Here is a 20437-nt window from a genome sequence, read left to right on the forward strand (position 1 = left end):
TGTGGGAGGGGGGGGGGCTCGGCGGGCAGCGGCCTCCCTCAGACACAGCCGGCGGCGGCCTGTGGAGAGTACGCGGTCTCTTCACTCCTCCTGCTCTGTAAAGCCACTGAGGGGCTGGCTGATGTTGGTCACGGGGAAGCGAACGCTTTTCTTTTTGCGAGAAGCCGATTCATTTTGGGTGTGGGTGATGGCGAATAGTTATTGCGAGCTGTGAATTTATCTGTGCCTTTTAAAAAAGAACAGTTTGGCTGCCACCAGGATCTCTCGTGTACAGCAGCTCTAAATGGCATGCGTGCAGAGAGCTGGCTTGGTTCCCTCAGGATGCGTGGCCTGGGTATCTAGGGAAGAACAAGTGCTTGTTCAAAGCGCTGGTCTCTATCTAGGAAGTAAGGAGAGCTCTTCCAGAAGAGCTTGTGCTTTTTTTGGCTGGTTTGGACTCTGCCGAGCAACCCTGCGCTCTCTCTTCCCTTGGGTGGAGGTCATGTAGTTCAGTGCATCTGTGTCCTCAGTGTTTGTTTTGGGTTTGGTTTTGTTTGTTTTGTTTTCCTTGAAATTGGAGTTTAGGGTCTGAAATAGGAGGGAATATGTTTTCTTTGACACGTCCCATCCATCTCAATTATATGTGTATGATTATGAGGAAGAAGTGCATTTCATTTAACTGTCCAATACTTGGGCCTAGCTGTTTCATCTGCTCAAATATCTGTTCAACTTTTATAATTGCTTTGCAGAGCATTGATAGAGACACTTCCTATGTATAAAGATTTTTGAACTGTTACGAAAGGATTTGGTAGCTGAGGCTTACTGACAAAGTTTGTATGAAATCCAGACTGAAATTGCTAGGTAACCACTAGGGGAGTAATAATGTGTACTGGTTAGAAAATGAGACTTCAGATGAAGTCCATAATGTAAATTATTAAGTTAGGTTGATATAAAGAAGCTTCTAGAAAAAATTACTTGACTACTCAGTCCTATAGGGCAAGGAAGGGCTGGATATACTGGAATTTTGTTAAAGTATAATCTAACAGACTGTGTGTACTCATGGGAGCTGTGCGTGCCAATAATGCATTATTATTCTCAAACACTGCTCTTGAAATAATGCTTTTAATTTCTGCTGGTTTATGTGGATATAATTGTGATGAGTATTCAACAGATCTGAAGGTGGATAGCATCTTTATGGCAGCTTTGTAAAAGGCTTTAAGGCAGTATTTTTCTACAACATGCACTGGAAGTGTCCCAAAATTAAGAGAATGAGCTTCATTAAATCCTGTAGTATTACTCTGAGACAAAATGTTACTGTTTTATTTTGCCCTTCAGCAAGGAGAACAGCATCCATATTGTCCATATGAAACAGGGAAAAAAGACAAAATTAGCCCTTGGCATTACATTTCTGTGAGGGTTTGAATATTGACTTTAACTTCGAATGCTAACTAGCTCATTAGTCTCTTAAAAAGTGTCCTGGATAGCAGTAAATGAAGTTTACTTCCATGTTGATTGTTTTTCTGGCAGAGTTGGCCATTGACTTTGGAATAATATGATGTTGATTTGTTCAGCATGTATATGTAGAGTGTTACAGCATCAGTAAGATATTGTGCAAGCTTGGAGTTCCCTTTTTATTAGATTTACAAATTTCCTGCCTGGAGTTAATGTGGTTGTACATGTAAGAAGAAATGAATAAATTTAGCAAAGAGTAATGAACAGAAATGACCCAGGCAAAACAAGTAAGTTAAAAAGCCTGAAAGGGAGATGATTGTGCTGTGACAATATTCTGCTTCAAGCAAGCAGGTGGACAAGAACAAAAGCCAAACTAAGCTTTCACTCACAAGGTCAATTCTTTGACTTGAGAATGAAAACAGTGTGAGATAGCATTCTGTAGTAAGGCTGTGAAGGCTTCACACTGTATCTGTCCTATCACAAGCTTCCAGGGAAATTTGCATGTTTCAGCAGAATTACTGAAGTTTTTCCCAGTCCCAGTTTCTCATCCTGAGAGGTCCTCCATTCTGGAAGAGCGTCTGCTACAGTAGAAGTCTGCAGAAGGTTTGCTAGAAATCACCATATACTGACAGTTATGTCTGGTGATGAATTAAATTAAACAGTTCTGTTTTGTCTGCAAAAGGGTTTTACTGATATAGCTAGATCATCACAGAATACCAAATTTTACACTCCTACTCAAAATGGCTGTGGTGGCAAGTCTGCTGTTTATTTTAACTACTTGGTCTTTAGCTACTACTAGAGGACACGTAAAAGTAGAAGAGGAAAGGATCTTTTCTATATGCATAGTTAAGATATCTTTAAATTTCTTGCAGTGATCCTCAGGTTCTGGTGAGAATTTTAATGTAGTGAATGGTTTTCAATGAACTGCAATTTGCAAGGAACATGTCAGCAGGTGAAAGGAACTTTTGCGTACCCAATTTGATTAATCTAGCAGCTCCCAAATACCCCAAAGATGAAATATGTTAAAATGGTTTTGCCTTGCTTGGACCCCCCCCCCCCCCCCCCCCCCAAAAAAAAAAGGAAAAAGAAAGAAAAAACTTCTCATGAGACACCAAAAACCGGAGTTAGTAATGCATTTCTCTTGGGATAAATTCTGACATCACTGTCTGAAAAGTGTTCCAGACGAATGTGTTCAGGATTTGCTATAAGAATACTATAGGTTGAAAAATACAGAGTACTTAGTCAGCCTCTTTACAAACTCATAGAGGTAATTTTAACTTTTTTCTGCTTCTTAACCTCTGATAAAAATTAAGGTCTTTTTTTTTACTTTGAATACTTAACATACTGAATGAAAAAAAGTGTTGAAAAAAACCATACATCTGTCAGGACTATGTTTGTTTTTCAGCCCTTTCCAAACTTGTGTTCGTGTATCCAAACTCTGAGGGGTATCTGCATCTTTGTGCATCCTAACCAGAAGTTATATGAGTAGCAGCAATGGCTGTTTGTGGACACCTGCTGCAGATCAGGAAGCAGATAAATTCTTCCTCTTGGTTTGTATAAAGTCTGCTGAAAGATTTTCTGTCAACTTGGATCAGCTTGTAGAGTGATTACCAACTGAATTTTACTTATGAAACTGATGTGGTATAATCCTTGGAGAATCACCAAGCAATAAAAAAAACATGGGAATGTGCAGAGAAGGAAAAATGTTTCCAGAATTAGTTCCCTCTCCAGCCAGAAGGTTGTGACCTTTTCTCTGGCACTGTCCATACTCTATGATGAATATTATTGCAGAGCTTGAGGCTGTTTTTCTACTGCATCCAGAAATACTGGACGTTAAGCAAAACAAGTGCAAATTCTGGTATGTTTCCAGATAAGCACGCTGTGTGATAGTGACACAGTCTGTGATGTCTGTAACTAAACTGAGGAACTTGTTAACCTGGTAGAAGACAGCAGTTAAAAACGTCCCCAAGGTGTAGAATCAGTCACTTATGCACACTACTGGAACAGAGAAAGTTTGAGAGGTGGTATCAGAGACCATGATCATAATGTAAACCAACAAATAGATTTCACACCTCTGAAAGAAGGAATTTCTCTCGTTTTGTCTGAATGAATTTCTAAGGTACATAGAAGTGTGTGCTACATGAAATACAAGTCAAGACTTTCGATTCCTAGTTTTCTTTTCAATGTTGCACCATATTGGCAAGGAAGCGTAAAGCCAAATAGTAATAATTAGCTCCTGTTGTATTCAAAAGAAAAATTTCAGTGTGAAAGCCTCAGTGATATTCTCTCGTTATCAGCTTCCTAATCAGGAACTTTTCGAGATCTGATTTATATTGCCATTTGGAGGAGGTGTTGGATATCAGTAATCATAGGTTTGATCGTGAAAGAGAGGAGTGAGGGAACTACAGTGTGCTTCGCTGTAGTGGTCATCTCCCAGTAGAGGGTGCCATTGTTAAATGCAATTTATTCTGAGAAGCACAAACTTCCGGCAATCTGGAGTTTCTGTAGATTGTAGAACTTCCGAAAAAAAATATGTTCATTTCTTTAATGTTCTTTGCAAATAGTCAAATCCAGGGATAAAATTGTTTTTTTATTCTTCTCTAGAGAGGTATAAAGAGACCCTTTTAAAATAAAGACAAATAATGCAAATGCCCCACATTCAAGGGAAGACAATATACCCCAAAAATATATGTAGAAAAAACTCAGTTTGTTCACGGTTCACCAGGGATTTGTCTAGACTTGTGAAAACAGCAACATTTGTTATAATTCTGTTATCTATGAGTATACTGAAACAGGAAGTGATAATTAAGCAAAATAGTTCACAGTCGTAAGGAACCAAAATGATTAAATGATTATATGAATCAGGGATTGGGGGATTAGAAATCAGAACTGCTTTTCTATTTTTGATTTAGTTACTGGAAAGCTTGTGTTGACTTCAGTATAGATGGACACAGATCTCTGGATTTTTATAAATTTTTAAATAAAATGTAGACAATCCCAGACATTTGTAGATACATTTCTATAGCAATTAACTGTTTTTAAAATCAGTGAATTTATACAAGAAATTATGTGGAGCCTCCATTATCAGGGACAAGATTTGATGACCCCAGAATATTATGTTAAGATAAATAATTTGTCAGTAAATCAGTGAGATAGAACTTGAAGGCAACACATGTAGACACTTATCTTTTCTGAAGAAAGTGAAACTCCCATCAGGAATGGGCATTTGAGACCAGGAGACAAAGTTTAGGGGCCCCAGAAGATTTGCTGGGATCAGCGTCTGGTCTGTGAGGAAGTAAGATGTCAGTCCTAAAGACCGGCACTGCGGTGTGCTCTTTACTGTCATGCTAGCCAGATGGAGAGCCAATGAAAATAGCTGAAATGTGGTGTGAACTCCTAGTTTCCTTTCCTGTCATAAGGGACTGGCTGAAAACATTGTAATTGCAGAGGGAAAAATTTGAAAATCTTATTCAGCATTTTGCCCTTGGTTAGGAAAACAGGCTTTGCCTCTGATTTTAGGCAAAGCTCTGTTCAGATGACAGAGCTGATGGTTGTTAGGAAATGTCGTATGTAAACAAGTAGCAGGGGACCCAGCCAACAGAAACAGGGATCATGAATTCCTAGATGAGCACAGCTTTAATGTTTAAGGATCCAATTCATTGGGCAGTAGATTAAATGCAATGATTCCCGTAGCTTTCAAAGGGCATTGCATCGGATATTATAATGACTATTCTGTCTGGTTCAGAAGGTGTGTTGCAATTTTGAGGTCAATCCTACTTTTCCCACAAATATAATAGGGACTGAATAGAGTTCTTTATATGATGTATATTAGAATAACTTTGATCTTGCGTATTATTACATAATTATTATGTAAAACATTATCTTGAGAGATTACAGTAAGAAGCCTGTTAGGGAAATATGCAGCTGTATTACTGACACAGGTACTTTTAAGTTTAAATTCTTTAAGTCAATCTGATTTCTGGTTTAACAATGGAAGATGGTCTCAAGCCATTCTTTTGCATTTGAAATGCTTTTCTCCCAATTTTCATGATAGTTTGGCTTAAATTCCTGCAGTTAAATTTCTTGGATTTTGGTCAATATCAGTTAGATTTTCCTCTCCAGGGCAATGTTGAGGACTTATCAAGAATATGACAGTCTAATCAGCCTGTGAGATCTTATGGAACATACTTCACTTGGGAGTGACATCTCACAACAGCCTCAGGTTTTGGCACCATTAAACCTTACTCCTGACCTAGTTCATCCTAAAAGCTGGCCTTTCCTCCTCCATATGAAACTAGCCTGATTCTGAACTCAACCATATTGGCTCACTCTGAAGGATATTGGCCCACATTCACTTTCTCCTTTCCTTGCTATGGCTAAGAGGAGAGCCTTTGCCCCCCGTGGGAAAGACTGGTGTGGTTTTGCTGAGCTTTGTAGGTCCTGCTGAATTCTTTTATGGGGAAAGGGGGAAGGGGGAAATCTCCTTCCTTCCTATTTTTTATTATCAATAGCAAAAGTTGATCTACCTTTGTTCTCCACCTGCCATGTGTCCTCCTCTTTTCCTTTACCTGGCTCTGGAGACCATTGTTGGCAACTAGCCAAACCATCAGTCTTTTGTTGGTGGTGTATTTCAAACAGACTGGATTAAGCAGAACAAATGCTATTGCTAGTCAACCAGCTTACTTCTTAGTCATTAATTGACATGACTATTGTGCCATTCTGTACTCCCTCCCTGCAAAACAGCTAGGTAGATGCTTGTTCATATTGCCGATACATTGTTAAACAGAAGAGTGTTTCCCTCCTGTTTCCTTTTGCAAAATACCATGCTTATGTGTGTAATACAAGCATTAAAGTACATTTATGGCTTTAAACTATTGTTTTGGGGGAAAAAAATACAGTTTTCATTGACCCCAGGAGAAAAAAAAAGGGGGTTTCATATAAACAGTGAAGCTTATGAGAACTGTATGTCTCATTTATAGGCTTTTGTGAATGTATTTAGTATTGTTTTAAGCAGTGTTTTAACAAGCCTGGAAAATGTCGCTGGAAGTAAAGGAAAGCATTGACTCTGTCTACAAAGGAAAGAACCTAAGGGATTAAGAGTTGAGCACTTGATTTTCAATAATAACTAAATCACTGCTTAGGGAGCTGTGGGACCCACAACTTGAGAAACACTTTTTGAAGGGCGTGATTTCAACTCACTTTATCAAGCCTATAGACTGACTTAAGGCTCAAGTGGAATGACTTAAGTCTGACTTAAAAGTGGACTGATAAACCAAGAAAGGAATACCGTGAACAACTGAAAGGTACTGAACATTGAATTCCTAAAAGTTACAGTGTAAATTTTTTCTGGAAAAATGAAATTGGTGCTTAAATCTGCCACTGCTGCATTGCCAGGTTAGTTAAGTTTAAAAGCACATTCATACAAAAAAATGAAAATAAGAAAAGTAGAAGAGGAGAGATGGGGACAGGACAGTATCTCTGTAGTCCTCTTGCTTTCCTTGTTCTGCCCATCTCTGCCATCCTCTCCCCATTTGAATATCAAGAAACTGGTCATGGTAATGAGATTATGGATAATGATTGCATTTTACTTTCTTCACAGCTAGTCTCCTTCAGAACTATTCCATCTAATCAAAGCTGATGGCTACTGATTTGCTTGTGTTTAGGCTTTCTTTAGGCTTTTTACTTTCTTTAGGCTTTCATCCATAATCAGAAACCCCCCTCCATTTCATGAAAGGAAGTTGAGTAATTCAAGTGTTCTGAATTTTACATCGGTTCCTTACTGTATCTCAGGGACATTTATTATACCAGTGGAAATTGAGGGCAAAATGCTGAAGTAGAATGTTTTGCAACTTTTCTTCCTCCTCTGATCACATTTGCTCAATTTCTGCTTTCAGTGTTTTGGATGCAGAATTAATCATCCCTGATTTCAGGTTGGCTGTCATACTGTCAGGCTACTTATACCATTGCAAAAAATTAAACAATGCAGAAGAGGTCAGCAGATCTCTCAGGGATGCCTGAATTCAAGCAGTGTCAAGCTACTAGCAGATTTAACTCTTGCTTCAGTGTATTTCAGATTGTGCCAGTGCTGCTTCAGATTTCTCCTGAGAAATGAAACTCCAACCTGTTCTTTTCTTATGGGGCTTAAGTTTTATGATTGTGTATGTTGTGGACTGTCCTAACTTCAAAAAATAAAATCTTGTGCAGTTCCATGTTTTTGATATATGATAGTAGTATGAGAGATCTGCCTGTCAATATTGTAGTCTAACACAACAGTAGCTATGGTTTCTGAGATACTTTGGATTTATTGTGCACCCTACAGTAAAGCTGTTCTTTGCCACAGCAAAGATGAGAGACCTAGAAATGGAGGTAAAAGGGAAGAATGAGTAATTCTGTATGTGTATTCTCTGAAAGAATTCTCCATGTCAGGATGAAGGGAAATATTTGCTCAAGGATCTGCTGAGGTCAAATAACGAAGGTAATTTTTGTTTGTAAATGGTTAATCGTGACTTAAAAATACCCGTATTGACAGGAACTGCAGGATAAATGTCATTGGAACTTCTTGTTTTTTTAATACACCTTAAGAAATTAAACAAAGCAAATGCATTTGGTGGCGCCCTCAGGAAAAGTCCAGTCACTTCCTGAACAGTAATCTGCCTGTGAGCAGCAGATAGATTCTCATTGTTTGCCATTTCCAGTTTCCAGTAATGGGAACGATTACTTGATCTAGCCAGCTTCTGTTGAAGACCTGGGAAAACTTACAAATTTTAATGGCAAAATTTTATCTGTTTCCATAAAACAACAGCAGAATTTTGTACCTGGCGGCATCACCTCTGATGATGAATATTGTTTTATTTTTGAATTAAGTGTCTGTTCTTCAGGAACGAGATGTATCTTGCTCTTCTGGTGTTTTTCTTGCAGTGTAAGTTTGATAACTAAACATCTGGGTGGGTACATGTGTTTCTGGTTTGTTTGGGGTTTGTTGGGGATTTTTACTGTTTCCCGTTACTGTCTGTCAATCTGTAAGCTTTGAAAATAACATTTCTTTTAATTTTTTTCCAGGTTCAGAACTTTACACTCAGGAGAGAGGTAGGTAATGAAAGGGTTTTTTCACATACAAATTTAAAATAAGTAATTTAACTAATTCCTCAGCTGTTGGTGTGCATCCATAACAGAGTTTATCTGGATTTGCTGTACTATAGCTCAGTACGAAATTCGGCCGTGTAAAAAAAAAAGTATTACTTGGTAGTGTTTCTTGGTGTAGTGTTTAAATGAAAGATGTGCTTCTCATGCTTTAATAAATGTTTTGGTGAAATCTTTCCTAGAGTAATTTGCTTTACTGAGGCATACAAGAGAAGAGATGGGAGAGCAAATTTAATTACCAGCATTTTGTTTTAGTCTTTAAAAAAACCTTCTCATGCCCACAAGCAAGGAGGTGGGATAAAATTATAGAATATAAGTTAAGGGCACTGTCTTTTGCTCTTTTTCTTGCAAAAGAAAAGGTCATGTCTGATCAGAGTACAGAACTTGTGTTCTGAAAGCAATGTGTTTACTTTTTACGTTATCTTGCTGACTTCCAGCACATACACTCTGCATACTTCTTTTTTTTTCCATCACTAGGGAGAAATGTTTGCTTCTTGTTGTCATACAGTTTATTCACATGCAAAAAGGTTTACAATTTTTGCATTGGATTTATGCCCAAAACTCTCTCTGGCAAGGACAATTTATAAACAGCTGGTAAATGTACATGGCAATGGACTTCTTTAGATGCAGGGAAGTTTTCCCGTTCTAGTGGCAAATTTCTAATACAAATTCTGTACAAAATGGACATAACCAAAAGCTGTAAGTTCTAATGGAAGGGAAAGTGAGTGAACTCATAAATCTTTCTCTATACTTGTTCATCTAGCTGCTTGAATAAAAATATGTATTATACCAGCATTCTAATAATTACAGAATTTTAAGCTACAAGTTATTTATCATTGCTGTGGTTATAAACACAGAAGCACTATATATATATATTAATGCTATTATAAAATTTATTTCTTAAAGTGCTTATCAATTTTTAATTTTTTTAAATAGATGTATTGTATTCAGTATATCTTTTCAGGGTCTAAACATATCTAAGTTCTAAATTAATTGAAAGCATTGCATCTGCATATGATTCTGTATTTGAATTAATCAGGGTATGATTGCTAAGAAGTCTTGAGAGTATGATTGCTGGACTGCCAACAGTGTAGTTAGGCATGTACATGTTTGCTTGCAGAACTTGAACCCAAATATCTTCTGTTATGCTCTAGTTATCCTAAACTAGAGATTTAAGATTATCCCAAGCTTGTGAGTTACACGTTTAAAGTGGAATTTGCGAATGACATAACTCTAGCCTTAATTTCAGATAAAAAATACTGGGGTAATTCCAGGGATTTCTGCTAATTGGGGATGAATTGGCTTGGGGTTTAATACAACTCTAAGCAGGGATTTACTGTCATTTGTCAGTTTATTCAGACAAAATTTTGTTCACCTCTCAGATCTCCTGCCAATTACAGTTGAAGATAACAAGCCAGGAGAAATAAAGAAAACCAAGAAGTAGCTGCAAACCTGTTCCAGTGTCCTCTGTGTCTTCTAGGGAATTTAGTAGATTTGGCCATGAGCATGGGCAAATCAATGATTCTTTCAGTCCCTCAAGGCAAAGACTGAGCAGATGGGCAGTGTGTGCTGTGACAATCAGTAGTTGCCTCTATTATATCTGTGCCATGGAAGCTAAAGCTGCTACCACTGTCAATATCTGTGAGATCTGACCACAAAAATTATAACACTTGATACTAGGGTACAATTAATTAATTTTTGTGATTAAAATGTAGCAGCTTGAGATAATAGTATTATGTTGGACTAATTGAAAGTAAATATAACTCCTTTTTTTATTTTTTCTGTCAAGTTTTTACTTTCAACACAGTTGAAATCAAGGTTCAACCATCTGTCAAAGTAAAGAATGGAGCTCCTATGTCAATTGTCTGTCGTGCTGATATTAGCAAAAGTACCGATTTCCAGCTGAAGCATAATTTTACAATTTTTAAGGATGGCAAGCTTGTGTTCATGACTGTATCAAACAAAGGAGATGCACAGTATGAAATACCTATGGCTAGATCTTCAGATACAGGAGAGTATGAATGTACTGTGGAAGCAGGTGGAAAGACAAAATCTAGTAACTCCTTACACGTTTGGGTAACAGGTGAGTATTCCTTCAAACATGGCAGTTTTCTAAGATACAAAAAGAGAACAACCTTTCAGGGGAAGTAATAATAGTCAGTGCTAAATAGGATATCTTGCAAAGTGTTTTTTATCCATAGACATCACAGTACTTCACAAGAGTTTAGTACTAAATCTTCATGTTAAGGCACAGAAATGAAATCATGATCCCAAGGCTATATGGCAGAGCAGTGCTAGTCAGGAATGCAATCTGTGCCTCCTTCCCCTCTGTCCTGAGCCTCTGTTCTCTAGACTAGAGAAAGTATTATTTGTGAAAGCTTGTGCCTATAGATCATAAACATGATGGGGGTTGGGTAGATTACTAGAAAAGCTGGAAATAATGTATAGAGATTCTCACCTTGTGACAGCAGTTGCCAAAGCTAGTATCAACTGTGGACTGCTTTTGTAGACAATGTTATATCAGTCTTGTTCTTTCATCTCTTAGGAGACCAGGGGCCACCTCCATCTATATCCTTTCTAGCCATGTGTTCTTGACTGCAAGTGACGTTTTTCCCCTTGGAAAAGCAACTTGGAAAGAATTTGTTCAGCATTAAATAGTTACATGGTTGTGTAGGGCCTGTAATTTTTCTTCAGAGGCCTGCACCTCTAGGTACAGAAGTTGGGATGGCATTTAGTTTCTTCGCTTGCTCGTTTCTGAGTAGCGATAGGAAACCCTGAGGAGTAAGTGGTCTTACCTTCAAAAGAGCAAGTTTCATACTTCACACATTGCATCAAGATTGTATTGCCCTCTCGGGGGACATTTTGTTCTTCTGAAGTTGCCTTGGCATGCACCCACACATCAAAGGAACTGTCTTCAAAAGCTCAGTTCTTGCAAATTATTTGCATCTGTTCATTAGCATAAATCACTGCCATGGTTATCAGATATATTGTTTATTTCAGGATTATGCAATGTTCTAGTTCTTTTTTTGTTTTCTGTTCTAAGGAATGACCAAGCCAATCCTGACTGCTGAGAAAAAAGAAGTTTTAGAGGGTGAAGTTGTGAAATTGCGTTGTGAGCTGCCAGAAGAAGTACCTCCTTTATATTTCGTTTTCCGGAAGACAAAGATGAATTCAACACCTAAAGAAAAACTTGTATTTGAACCATACAAAAATTTTTCTGTAGTGGAATTTTCTGTTGAAGAGGGAGATAATATTTTACAATTTGATTGCTTTGGTAAGAGAAACGTAAAACTCGAATTTGAAAGCTCAGAATACAGCAACAAAACACTTGTTACAGTCAGGGGTAAGTTGCTTAGATTTTCTTTTTGCATTTCTTTGCTTGCTATAATTAAAAAGTTGGGTCCTGAGTTTATATGTATTCTTTTGCAGAACCATTTATAAAGCCCACTCTGAATGCCAAGCCCTCAAGTAATATTACAGAAGGAGACAGAATACAGTTTGAATGCTCAACTGTGGTAGCCCGAATGCATGACATTGAAATCATACTCCAGAAAAACAGAACAATACTGAACAGTACTGTGTACAAGTACGTACACGAGTACAGTGTACGAGATGAGAAACTTTTGAAATACTCGGCAGTAGCTACTCTAGAGGACAGTGGTGAATACCTGTGTAAGGTGGAGCAAGGGAGAACATCTAAAACCACCAAACTGAATGTTGTTGTGTCAGGTAACACCTCTGTGCATCTTAGATTTTACTCAGTGGGTTAATATTTAAATTTGGTAGAACTCAAGATCCAAGTGTAACCTCCAGATCCAAGTGTAAATTTTCCCTAAGTTAAAGGCTATTTAGATTTAGATTTCGGTTTCTGATTTTTGCCTGCCAATACTTTCCAACTAAAATAATACTTTCAAATAACACATATGAGAAGTGTTTTCAAGTGATTGCTAAGTTTCTGTTTTCCCCCAAAATGTTATTACATTAAAACCACATGATTGGTTTTTTCCCTGATTGTAAGCTTTCAGTATGCCCTTCATTCTGTATACTTTGAGATGGGTAGTCATACCCTTTTAGGCTGAATTTGAATGAATTTGTTCTCTTTTTATCTTGCAGAGTTATTCCCCAAGCCAATATTGGCTGCTTCAATGAGTAAGCTGGATGAAAATAAAGAATTAACTTTGAGTTGCAGCATTAGTGGTTTTCGGAAAGCTAACTTCTCTATATTACGGAAAAATTCAAATGGAGACATCTGGTTGAAAAATTCTAGAAACTTAACAATGCGAGTCAATGTGAATGATACTGGATCCTACATCTGTAAAGCTGAAGTAAGAGGAATAGTCAAGGAGAGCAGACCTGTAAGGATAAACGTGTATGGTGAGTTGATACAGAGGCTTAGAACCCAATGGTGGTGGGGGGAAATCAAAACCGTAAACTTATAAGCAAGCACATCTGTTTACAGAATCAGTTTCTAGTCCATGAACTAGCAGGTTGTCTATTAGTTCTTGCAATATTAGTTTCTGTGAGATGTGCTTGTCATCTTTAGCTGTAGAGGATTTGGCCTACCGTGATCTAATCAAGTCAGACTTTCCCAGGGCTGGCCCTAGGAGAAGGGATTTAGCATGTCTTCCCTCTATTCCCTTGATTCTGCTAGGTGCCAAATAAACTCTCATTCATTACCATTTTTAGGAGCTGGGAATGTTCTGCAAACCTTTCACTCATCAGTTTGATCTGAAACTCTGTCAGTGTCTGCCTTGAATCCCCCCCCCCCGATGCTCTAGGCAGAAAACCGTGAGAGCCAGAGGTCATCTGGATAGCTCTATTCCAGAAAAGCCAAGTTTTTTGCTATCAATACAACCCCCTCATCAGCACACTAATTATAAACACCCTAGTTTCCTTCCCTCTCATGGAACAAGCACAGTCAGTTCTCAAGTCTGTAAAGGGGGATTAACTGGGTTGTGACTCACTGTGCTGCAGAAACAGAGGTTCCCAAGTAGGTGCTGCAGGATCCATCTCAGGTAATACATGCAGTGGTACTTGCATATGTTTTTGCTTTACAGACTTACTCCTTGGGTCAGAGCTAGTTCTGGAGTTTGGATGATCTGCAGCTATGTCACTGGTCCTTTTTTTGTTTTCCTTTACATTCTCCTTGTATGCTATTTTATTCTAAGAAGTCACATATGTTCTCTTATCTATGGTTTTGTTTTGTTCAAGTCACCCCCTGCTTCCATTCTATCAATGAGGAAGATCTTCCCAATATAGGATGTGTGTGCAAAGTAGCTAAATATTGTATATTTACATGTTTTCTATAAAATAATATTGTATCTTTCGGCCTTATACAGTGTAATTTGCAACAATTTTTTTCTTTTATTCCCTTTTAGCTCCAGTCTCCAAGCCAACTCTTTCCGTTGTCAGTGGTTTACCGGAGGTGGTGTTAGGGAAGCCTCTACGGTTAATCTGTCGCTCAGTGATGGGAACACCACCAATAACATTCACATTCTACAAAGGAAATAATGAAGTTAAGAAAGTAGTCATTAATGACACATATGCTACGTTCTTGGATGAAAATATTAGACCAAATGACAAAAGAGGATACAAATGTGATGCTAGAAATAATCACTCCAGTGGTATGAAAACTAGCAATATTCTAAATGTCACAGTAATAGGTAAGTCTGTTTAATTCTTCTTCTTGTCTAATGTCATATTTTTATTTTTGAAACTGTAGCAGCAAATGATGGACTAAGCAAATTGGATGTGAAACATTTACAAATTTTTGCTCTCTTGAATTAAAAATAGTTGGAGATCTGTATCACAGACTATCTGTCACTAAAGTAAAAATCCTGATAGTAATTCCAATCAAGTTAACTACAGTAGAGTTTATTTTAATGTTAAAACCAGATCTGACTTGAAATCTTATAGAAGCTTTTTTATTAAAATTAATGATTAAAAATTTCAGGGCCAGATCCATTTTCTTCATGTTTGATTTTCATAGGACTGGATTAAATATATACGTAATGATATTGGAGTTAGCCTATGATTTTATTCAGTAAAATAATCAAGCTAGCTAGATTCCTGGTAAAAGACGTAAACTCACACTTTTAATAATCCCTCTAAATACCTCTGTTATTAGTTGCAGTTTTCAGAGGTACTGAGCATATGTTCAACACCAGAAGCTGCAGTTGCTAAATAGCTCTGAAAATCAGCTATTATTATGCCTTATTAGCAACTAGCTGTTACTGTATATGAGCAAAGCCTTTGATCTACAAATATGTGTGAAACAGAAAGGGAGAATTCCTCTGCCCATGAGGGAAGTTGGTAGTTGAAGCTTTAAAAAGAAGATGAATTGGAAGTCCGCAGAAGAAAGCATGATGTCTGAAACACGCTGGGAATCTTAGCAGTACTCCAAGAAGGGGAATGCAAGTGCAAAAGCTTTGGTTTGCAAATGTGCTATTGGCAGATATGAAGAGAAACTGAAGCAAATAATAATTCTGTAGTAGGCCACGTAAGACCAGTGTCAGGACTGATAACTCTTAAAACATGTGGATGTGGTTTTCCCTGTGATTACACATGTAAGGGAGCGTCTTGTTTTGGTAGGTTTTTTTAACCAGCGTACCATGTTTCTATACATTTGTTTGGTGCACTTAGAGCAGATGGTAGTGAGGTTTCACATGACAGTTCTTGGTTTAGATCCTAGTGCTTCAAACGTTTCGCTCAAGAAAATTCTATCACTGATTTAGGTATGTTCTGTCCCCATCACAAGTGGTTCCCTGTGTGCCCAAAGAACTTACTTGTTAACAATAAGTTTTTCTATAGGCCTTAAGGAAGTTTCTTGGCTACCCTGTAGCCAAGATGTGGATTGTACCTTGAATTTAATTTGAAAATCTAAGATAAATAATTGTAGAGAACAGAGTAGCTGTTTGAGGAGGTATACTGAAGCCTTCCACACTAGATGAAGGTCCCTAAGAGTTGCAGGCTTCACATTGACAGATAATGTCTTGTTGGGGTTCATCTTTAATAGTGAATGAGGTAAGCAGAAATAATAGTCTCCTACACAAGTGGAAATAAAGCATTGATTGTGACTGCTGCTCCTGGAGGACCTGAGAATATTCTTAATCTACAGAAGGAACCAAGGTATTGACCTTTTATTAAAGGAAATAATAATTTGCCTGTAACATCTTCAAAATGTTTGTCTGCTCAGTAGTGTCGCCTCTACCTTACTTGGTTCAGAGTTGGTCAGTTTCATCAGTCTGATGTTGTCAAAAAATTTGACTATTTTGGTAGTGGTCTGGCAATATGTGGTGAAAGATAAGTAGAGCTGTGTATCCTATGCATGTTGTTGGCACCTATGTTGATGTCATTTGACCAGATAGTAACTGCATACAGCTAGTGGAAAAAAATAGAGTTCTTTGGGACTGTAAGTAAGGGAATTCATGATGGTGGATCCACTTGTAGAGCCATTTTAACCCATACCCTTGGCTCCTTGCTACTTTTCTTGAATGTATCAGCAGTATTTTAGGTTTACGTAACCTGGTTACAGCAAAGTAGTGCAGGACCAGAGCAGAAGTCTATTCTTGACCTATTGAAACTACCAAGGAGTTTTCAGTTTTGTGTCCCATCTTGAACCCAAATTGTGTTGGTTTTAATAAGATAAACTTGTGGTCAAGATGCTGGTTTCTCTCTGAGTTTTGACATTGAGTTGTATACAACTAGAACAGATGCATCCAGCATTGTTGCATTTCTTCTGAGTCAGTTGGATTATTGCACAGTTGAAGGACATGCTTTCCACTCTCTGAGCCCCCAAACAGGTATTTGAATACAGTATTTGCATTTGCCTAGACTGTAGAAGTAGGACTGCACATTAAATTCATCAGTTCCACCAGGATATGCTTTGGTAACACTAGAGAGAAGCTGAATGATAAAACTCTGAAGAGATTTATCCAGTGAGATTTAAAGTCAAGGTAATTTGAAATAACAAGTAACAAATAAACAAACACAAAGCATAATCTTAGTCCATTAACAAGTGGGTATTTCTTTGCTGGAACTAGTGTATCCCAGCTGTTAGAGCAGTGGTTCAGGATATATTGTAACACTGTTTGGCAGTTCTGAATAGAAAGTTAGGTTTTGGAGCCTGGTGAGCCAACCTTCTGTAGTCCACCACTCCTGAGGTGGTGGTTTCAAATTCTGTGTATTCTGTCCTTCCTGTCTGTACCAGATCTGAAAAAAGGTTTTACAGAGCAGTTCTCTCTATCATGAGGTCAGTTGTAGTAACCCAGTCTTTTATTGAAATCTGCTTCCTGCTTCCTATCTAATACAAATACTGCTTTCATGACTAGCATCTTCTCATATCAGATTTGGTTTCCTCCTGCTTTTGTACCAGTGTTGCCTTAATGACTCCTCCTTTACATCTGCCTTGTGTTATCCATGACCCTGCCCCAAACACATTTATAATATTTCCAGAGAAATTTTGTTTAGCGATTTTAGCAAAACAGATGCTTCATATCCCAAACATTTTGTGAAGCTACTAACATTTTACGTGCCTTACATCACAGAATGTATGTACATTTTTTCCCAATGTAATTATAAGTGCTGATGCTCACCTGCTCCTATGCTAGCTCTGTATATGCCAATATACTTAATTTGTAAAAGAGCAAACTTAAAAACTGTATTTTGGCTATGTATATTCTTACAGCTTGTTCAACTGAAAACTAACTTCTCGCATTGTGTTTGCTATATTCTGTAACCATTAGAATTTTGGACTTGCTTATACCTTTGAATAACTTGATCCATTATCTGCTGATATTCATGATTGTATGTTACAAGAAAGATATAATGCAGTTAGCATAAAATAGCATAACTCTAACATAACATAACTATGAAAGCATAGCTACATAAATTGAACTATAATTATTTACACTATCAAACTGCTGAGTGTATTATTTCTGAAAATTAATTAATTCATAGGTTGGGGCCTGAGGGGCATCCAAAGGAGTTTAAGAAAAGAGGCTGACTGACTTCTGTGGAATGGATATAGTTTCCTTCTATGTCTGCTTTGTTTCTTCATAGTGCCCTCTCTATTTCTGGATGTATAAAAATATTTATTAGAGGATGCTGTCTGGCAGAGACTGTTCAGAAAGATTAATACTGTGCATTCAGTCTCTGTTTAACCAAGCATTAAAGCAAGTATTTCTACAATACAGTATTTTATCATCAAAGTTATTTCTAATAGTGCTAATATTTGTTTTCTTTGTGCCTTCGTCTGTAGTACCAATCAGGAATGCCAGCTTGGGCAGTATTCCATATGGAGAAGTGGAGGATGGCAGTGAGACTGCCTTTCTCTGCTCTGTGAAAGAAGGATCTTGGCCAATCCACTTCAGGATTTTTAGAAAAACTGATCGTGATGTCCTTCTATTTGAAAAAAGTGAAAATGCAGACAGAGTTATGTGGCGAAAGGAAGCAATGAACAGGCAGGACACGGGGACGTATTACTGCATAGCTTCTAATCGAGCTAATGTGGATGTGAAAAGCCATCCAATAACCATCAGTGGTAAGCTAACTTTTATGATAAGCTGCGTATTATGTCATCATGACAGGTGTGGTCATGTTATCTGTGATGTTACTAAGTATAACTCCCTTACTTGTTTTTGTTCCACCATTGTCAGAATTTAAATAGAGAGATCATTTATAAACAGAGATTGTCCAACTTGCATAGAATAGTTTAAGGGATGCTGAAAAGTCAAAGGAGCCAGATGCAAGCTAAAAGCAATACATTGTTGTACTGAGTTTTGGTCACAAAGGAGAGGCTCACTTTGCATGCAAGTCTCCTTAAAGTTCTTCCCCAGTGTGTAAGAAGGCCAGTTTGTAGTAAAATGAAAGGTCAGGAACTGCAGAAGTTGGTAATGATGACCTGTCACTGTACATACTCTCTTAAACATGTCTTTCTTATTTCTAGTCATCTTAGCGGCTTGGCAGAAAGGAATCATTGCTGCATTTGTCCTAATACCTATCGCAGGAGCAGCAACTCTCACTTTATGGTGGTTTTTGTGTAAGAAGAAAAAGGGTAATGAATGGTTCCCTTCTATTTGTTTGGTGACAAACATATTACAGTTAAACTTGCATTTGTTTCAGGAGAAAAGGCTTGTGGGGGTGAGGCTTCAGGAGATGAATAAATACAATTTAAAAAAACTAAAAAACTACTTAAAAATGCTGGGTGGCCCAAATTAATCTGCAAGTGTGCTGAACCTTTCCAAGTATATTGGGCAGAATGGGAACATCTAACTAATGGTGCTGGGAAGGCACTAGTGAAGCAAAGGTTATTTGAGATAGGCCAGAATTGCTCTGTCCTGATGCAGTCCTAGGTCTGGAATTCAGTCCTGTGCAATGTAGAGGCAGACAGGGCCTGAGGATTTTTTTGATCCCTTATAGAGCTATGACAATTTGATTTGGGGTCCCAACTCAGGTGTAACTGAGGTACTTCTCTAGTCGTCATGAAACAAATTTAAGATTATTAGTTTGTGGGGTTGTTTTTTTTTCTCCCCACACTGTAATACAGTTTCACTTAGGGATTTGTCTTTTATCATTAAGGTATTCTTTCAGATCTTGGTGTTTCAGAAAATAAGTAAATATCGTTTGTCCTGTGTTGTCCAGTACATTGCAAAATATTTGGGAAAATTTGGAGTATCTGGTTGTCCCAGACTGCTTAAATTGGCCAGGCTAAAGTCTGGGATTTGGGATCTTAGTTTGTCTGTGAAAGAGACATTTAAGGGACCTGGGTGATAAACAGGATGTAAGACACGAGATAATTAATTTTGTGATAGCCAAGAGAAATTATTCTGACTTGGGTAGATAATCACTATATTTTTGTTTTGATTTTTACTTTTAAATTTGTTTACTTGTGCAATCTATTAATAGATGCTTTTATTTTTCTCTGTCAAGCTAAAGGACCATCCATGGAGATGTCTGGGTAAGATGGCTTGCTTTATGGTAATGGTGAAGTATTTCTGTTTAAAGGGCTGGAGGCCTTTCACCATATGAATGTAGTTTATTATGGCACACACCTGCAGACAATAGATGGTTGTACTTCATGCACCACCTGCTAACACAACAACAGGATGAGGAAATACTCTAAAAATAGAAAAAAAAGGCCACCTAAGAGAAATACAAGAATGTCAGGCCTGCATTTGAGTGCATTTAGATATGGAATTAAAAATATAGAGGTCTTAAAGAAGAGTAATGCAAGAAGGAACATTTTTAACCTTAAAGTTTGTTTGTGTTTCTCTTAAAGACAAAGGCAAAATTTTCATTAGCTTCAGTAGTTAAGAATGTGTGGTAGTCAGCATAGACAATGACTGATGTTTGCATATCATCATGTTGTTTTTACTGACTGGTTTTGGATAATTGCATCAACTTTTATTGGTTGCTTTTCAGTTCTGCCTTGGCTACAAACTTGACAAGTGAAAAACTGACAAGACAGCATAATGATGGAGATTACTATACAGGTAGGATATTTTGTTGTAAGACTATTAGTGAGTTGCCTTAATTAAACATTTATTTAAAGTTTTGGACTTGCATGGTTATTGTTTGGAAAGGACCCAGTGTTTTGAGAATACAGAGGAATACCAATAACATTCTCCCAAGTATCTTCTATCATTTCGTCTTTGCACAGTTTTTTATGAGCACGTCTTATACAAAGATTGGTTTATGTCTGCTCAGATGCTTCTACCAGGCAGTCGGTTAACAATGTTACAGATGGAGAAATCAGGGTAAAAGAAAATTGCTTTCTGTTTTTGACAGTTTTGACACAGCTGCACAAAAATTATTTCAGAGTGGAAATTTGAGCTGTGGCACATGGTCCTGTAATGTGGCCACAGTA

At 37.6% G+C, this 20437-nt stretch overlaps 1 protein-coding gene across 5 annotated transcripts in view; it reads left to right on the top strand.

The window, feature by feature from the left end:
* The first annotated feature begins 8139 nt into the window (after positions 1-8139).
* The window catches only part of PECAM1 (platelet/endothelial cell adhesion molecule 1), a 34353-nt gene continuing 22055 nt past the window's right edge, over positions 8140-20437 (top strand). For all 5 annotated transcript variants that reach the window (XM_010578628.1, XM_010578629.1, XM_010578630.1 and 2 more), the window contains exons 1-11: positions 8140-8350; positions 8491-8517; positions 10361-10654; positions 11615-11914; positions 12001-12300; positions 12685-12945; positions 13950-14234; positions 17831-18112; positions 18518-18625; positions 19501-19528; positions 19993-20063. In XM_010578628.1, the coding sequence (XP_010576930.1) occupies positions 8317-8350; positions 8491-8517; positions 10361-10654; positions 11615-11914; positions 12001-12300; positions 12685-12945; positions 13950-14234; positions 17831-18112; positions 18518-18625; positions 19501-19528; positions 19993-20063 (1990 nt within the window). In that variant the 5' untranslated portion in view covers positions 8140-8316. The remainder of the gene's footprint in view (positions 8351-8490; positions 8518-10360; positions 10655-11614; positions 11915-12000; positions 12301-12684; positions 12946-13949; positions 14235-17830; positions 18113-18517; positions 18626-19500; positions 19529-19992; positions 20064-20437) is intronic.

Source organism: Haliaeetus leucocephalus, unplaced genomic scaffold (assembly GCF_000737465.1).
Source record: "Haliaeetus leucocephalus isolate CR32 unplaced genomic scaffold, Haliaeetus_leucocephalus-4.0 Scaffold646, whole genome shotgun sequence".
NCBI classification, from domain to species: domain Eukaryota; kingdom Metazoa; phylum Chordata; class Aves; order Accipitriformes; family Accipitridae; genus Haliaeetus; species Haliaeetus leucocephalus.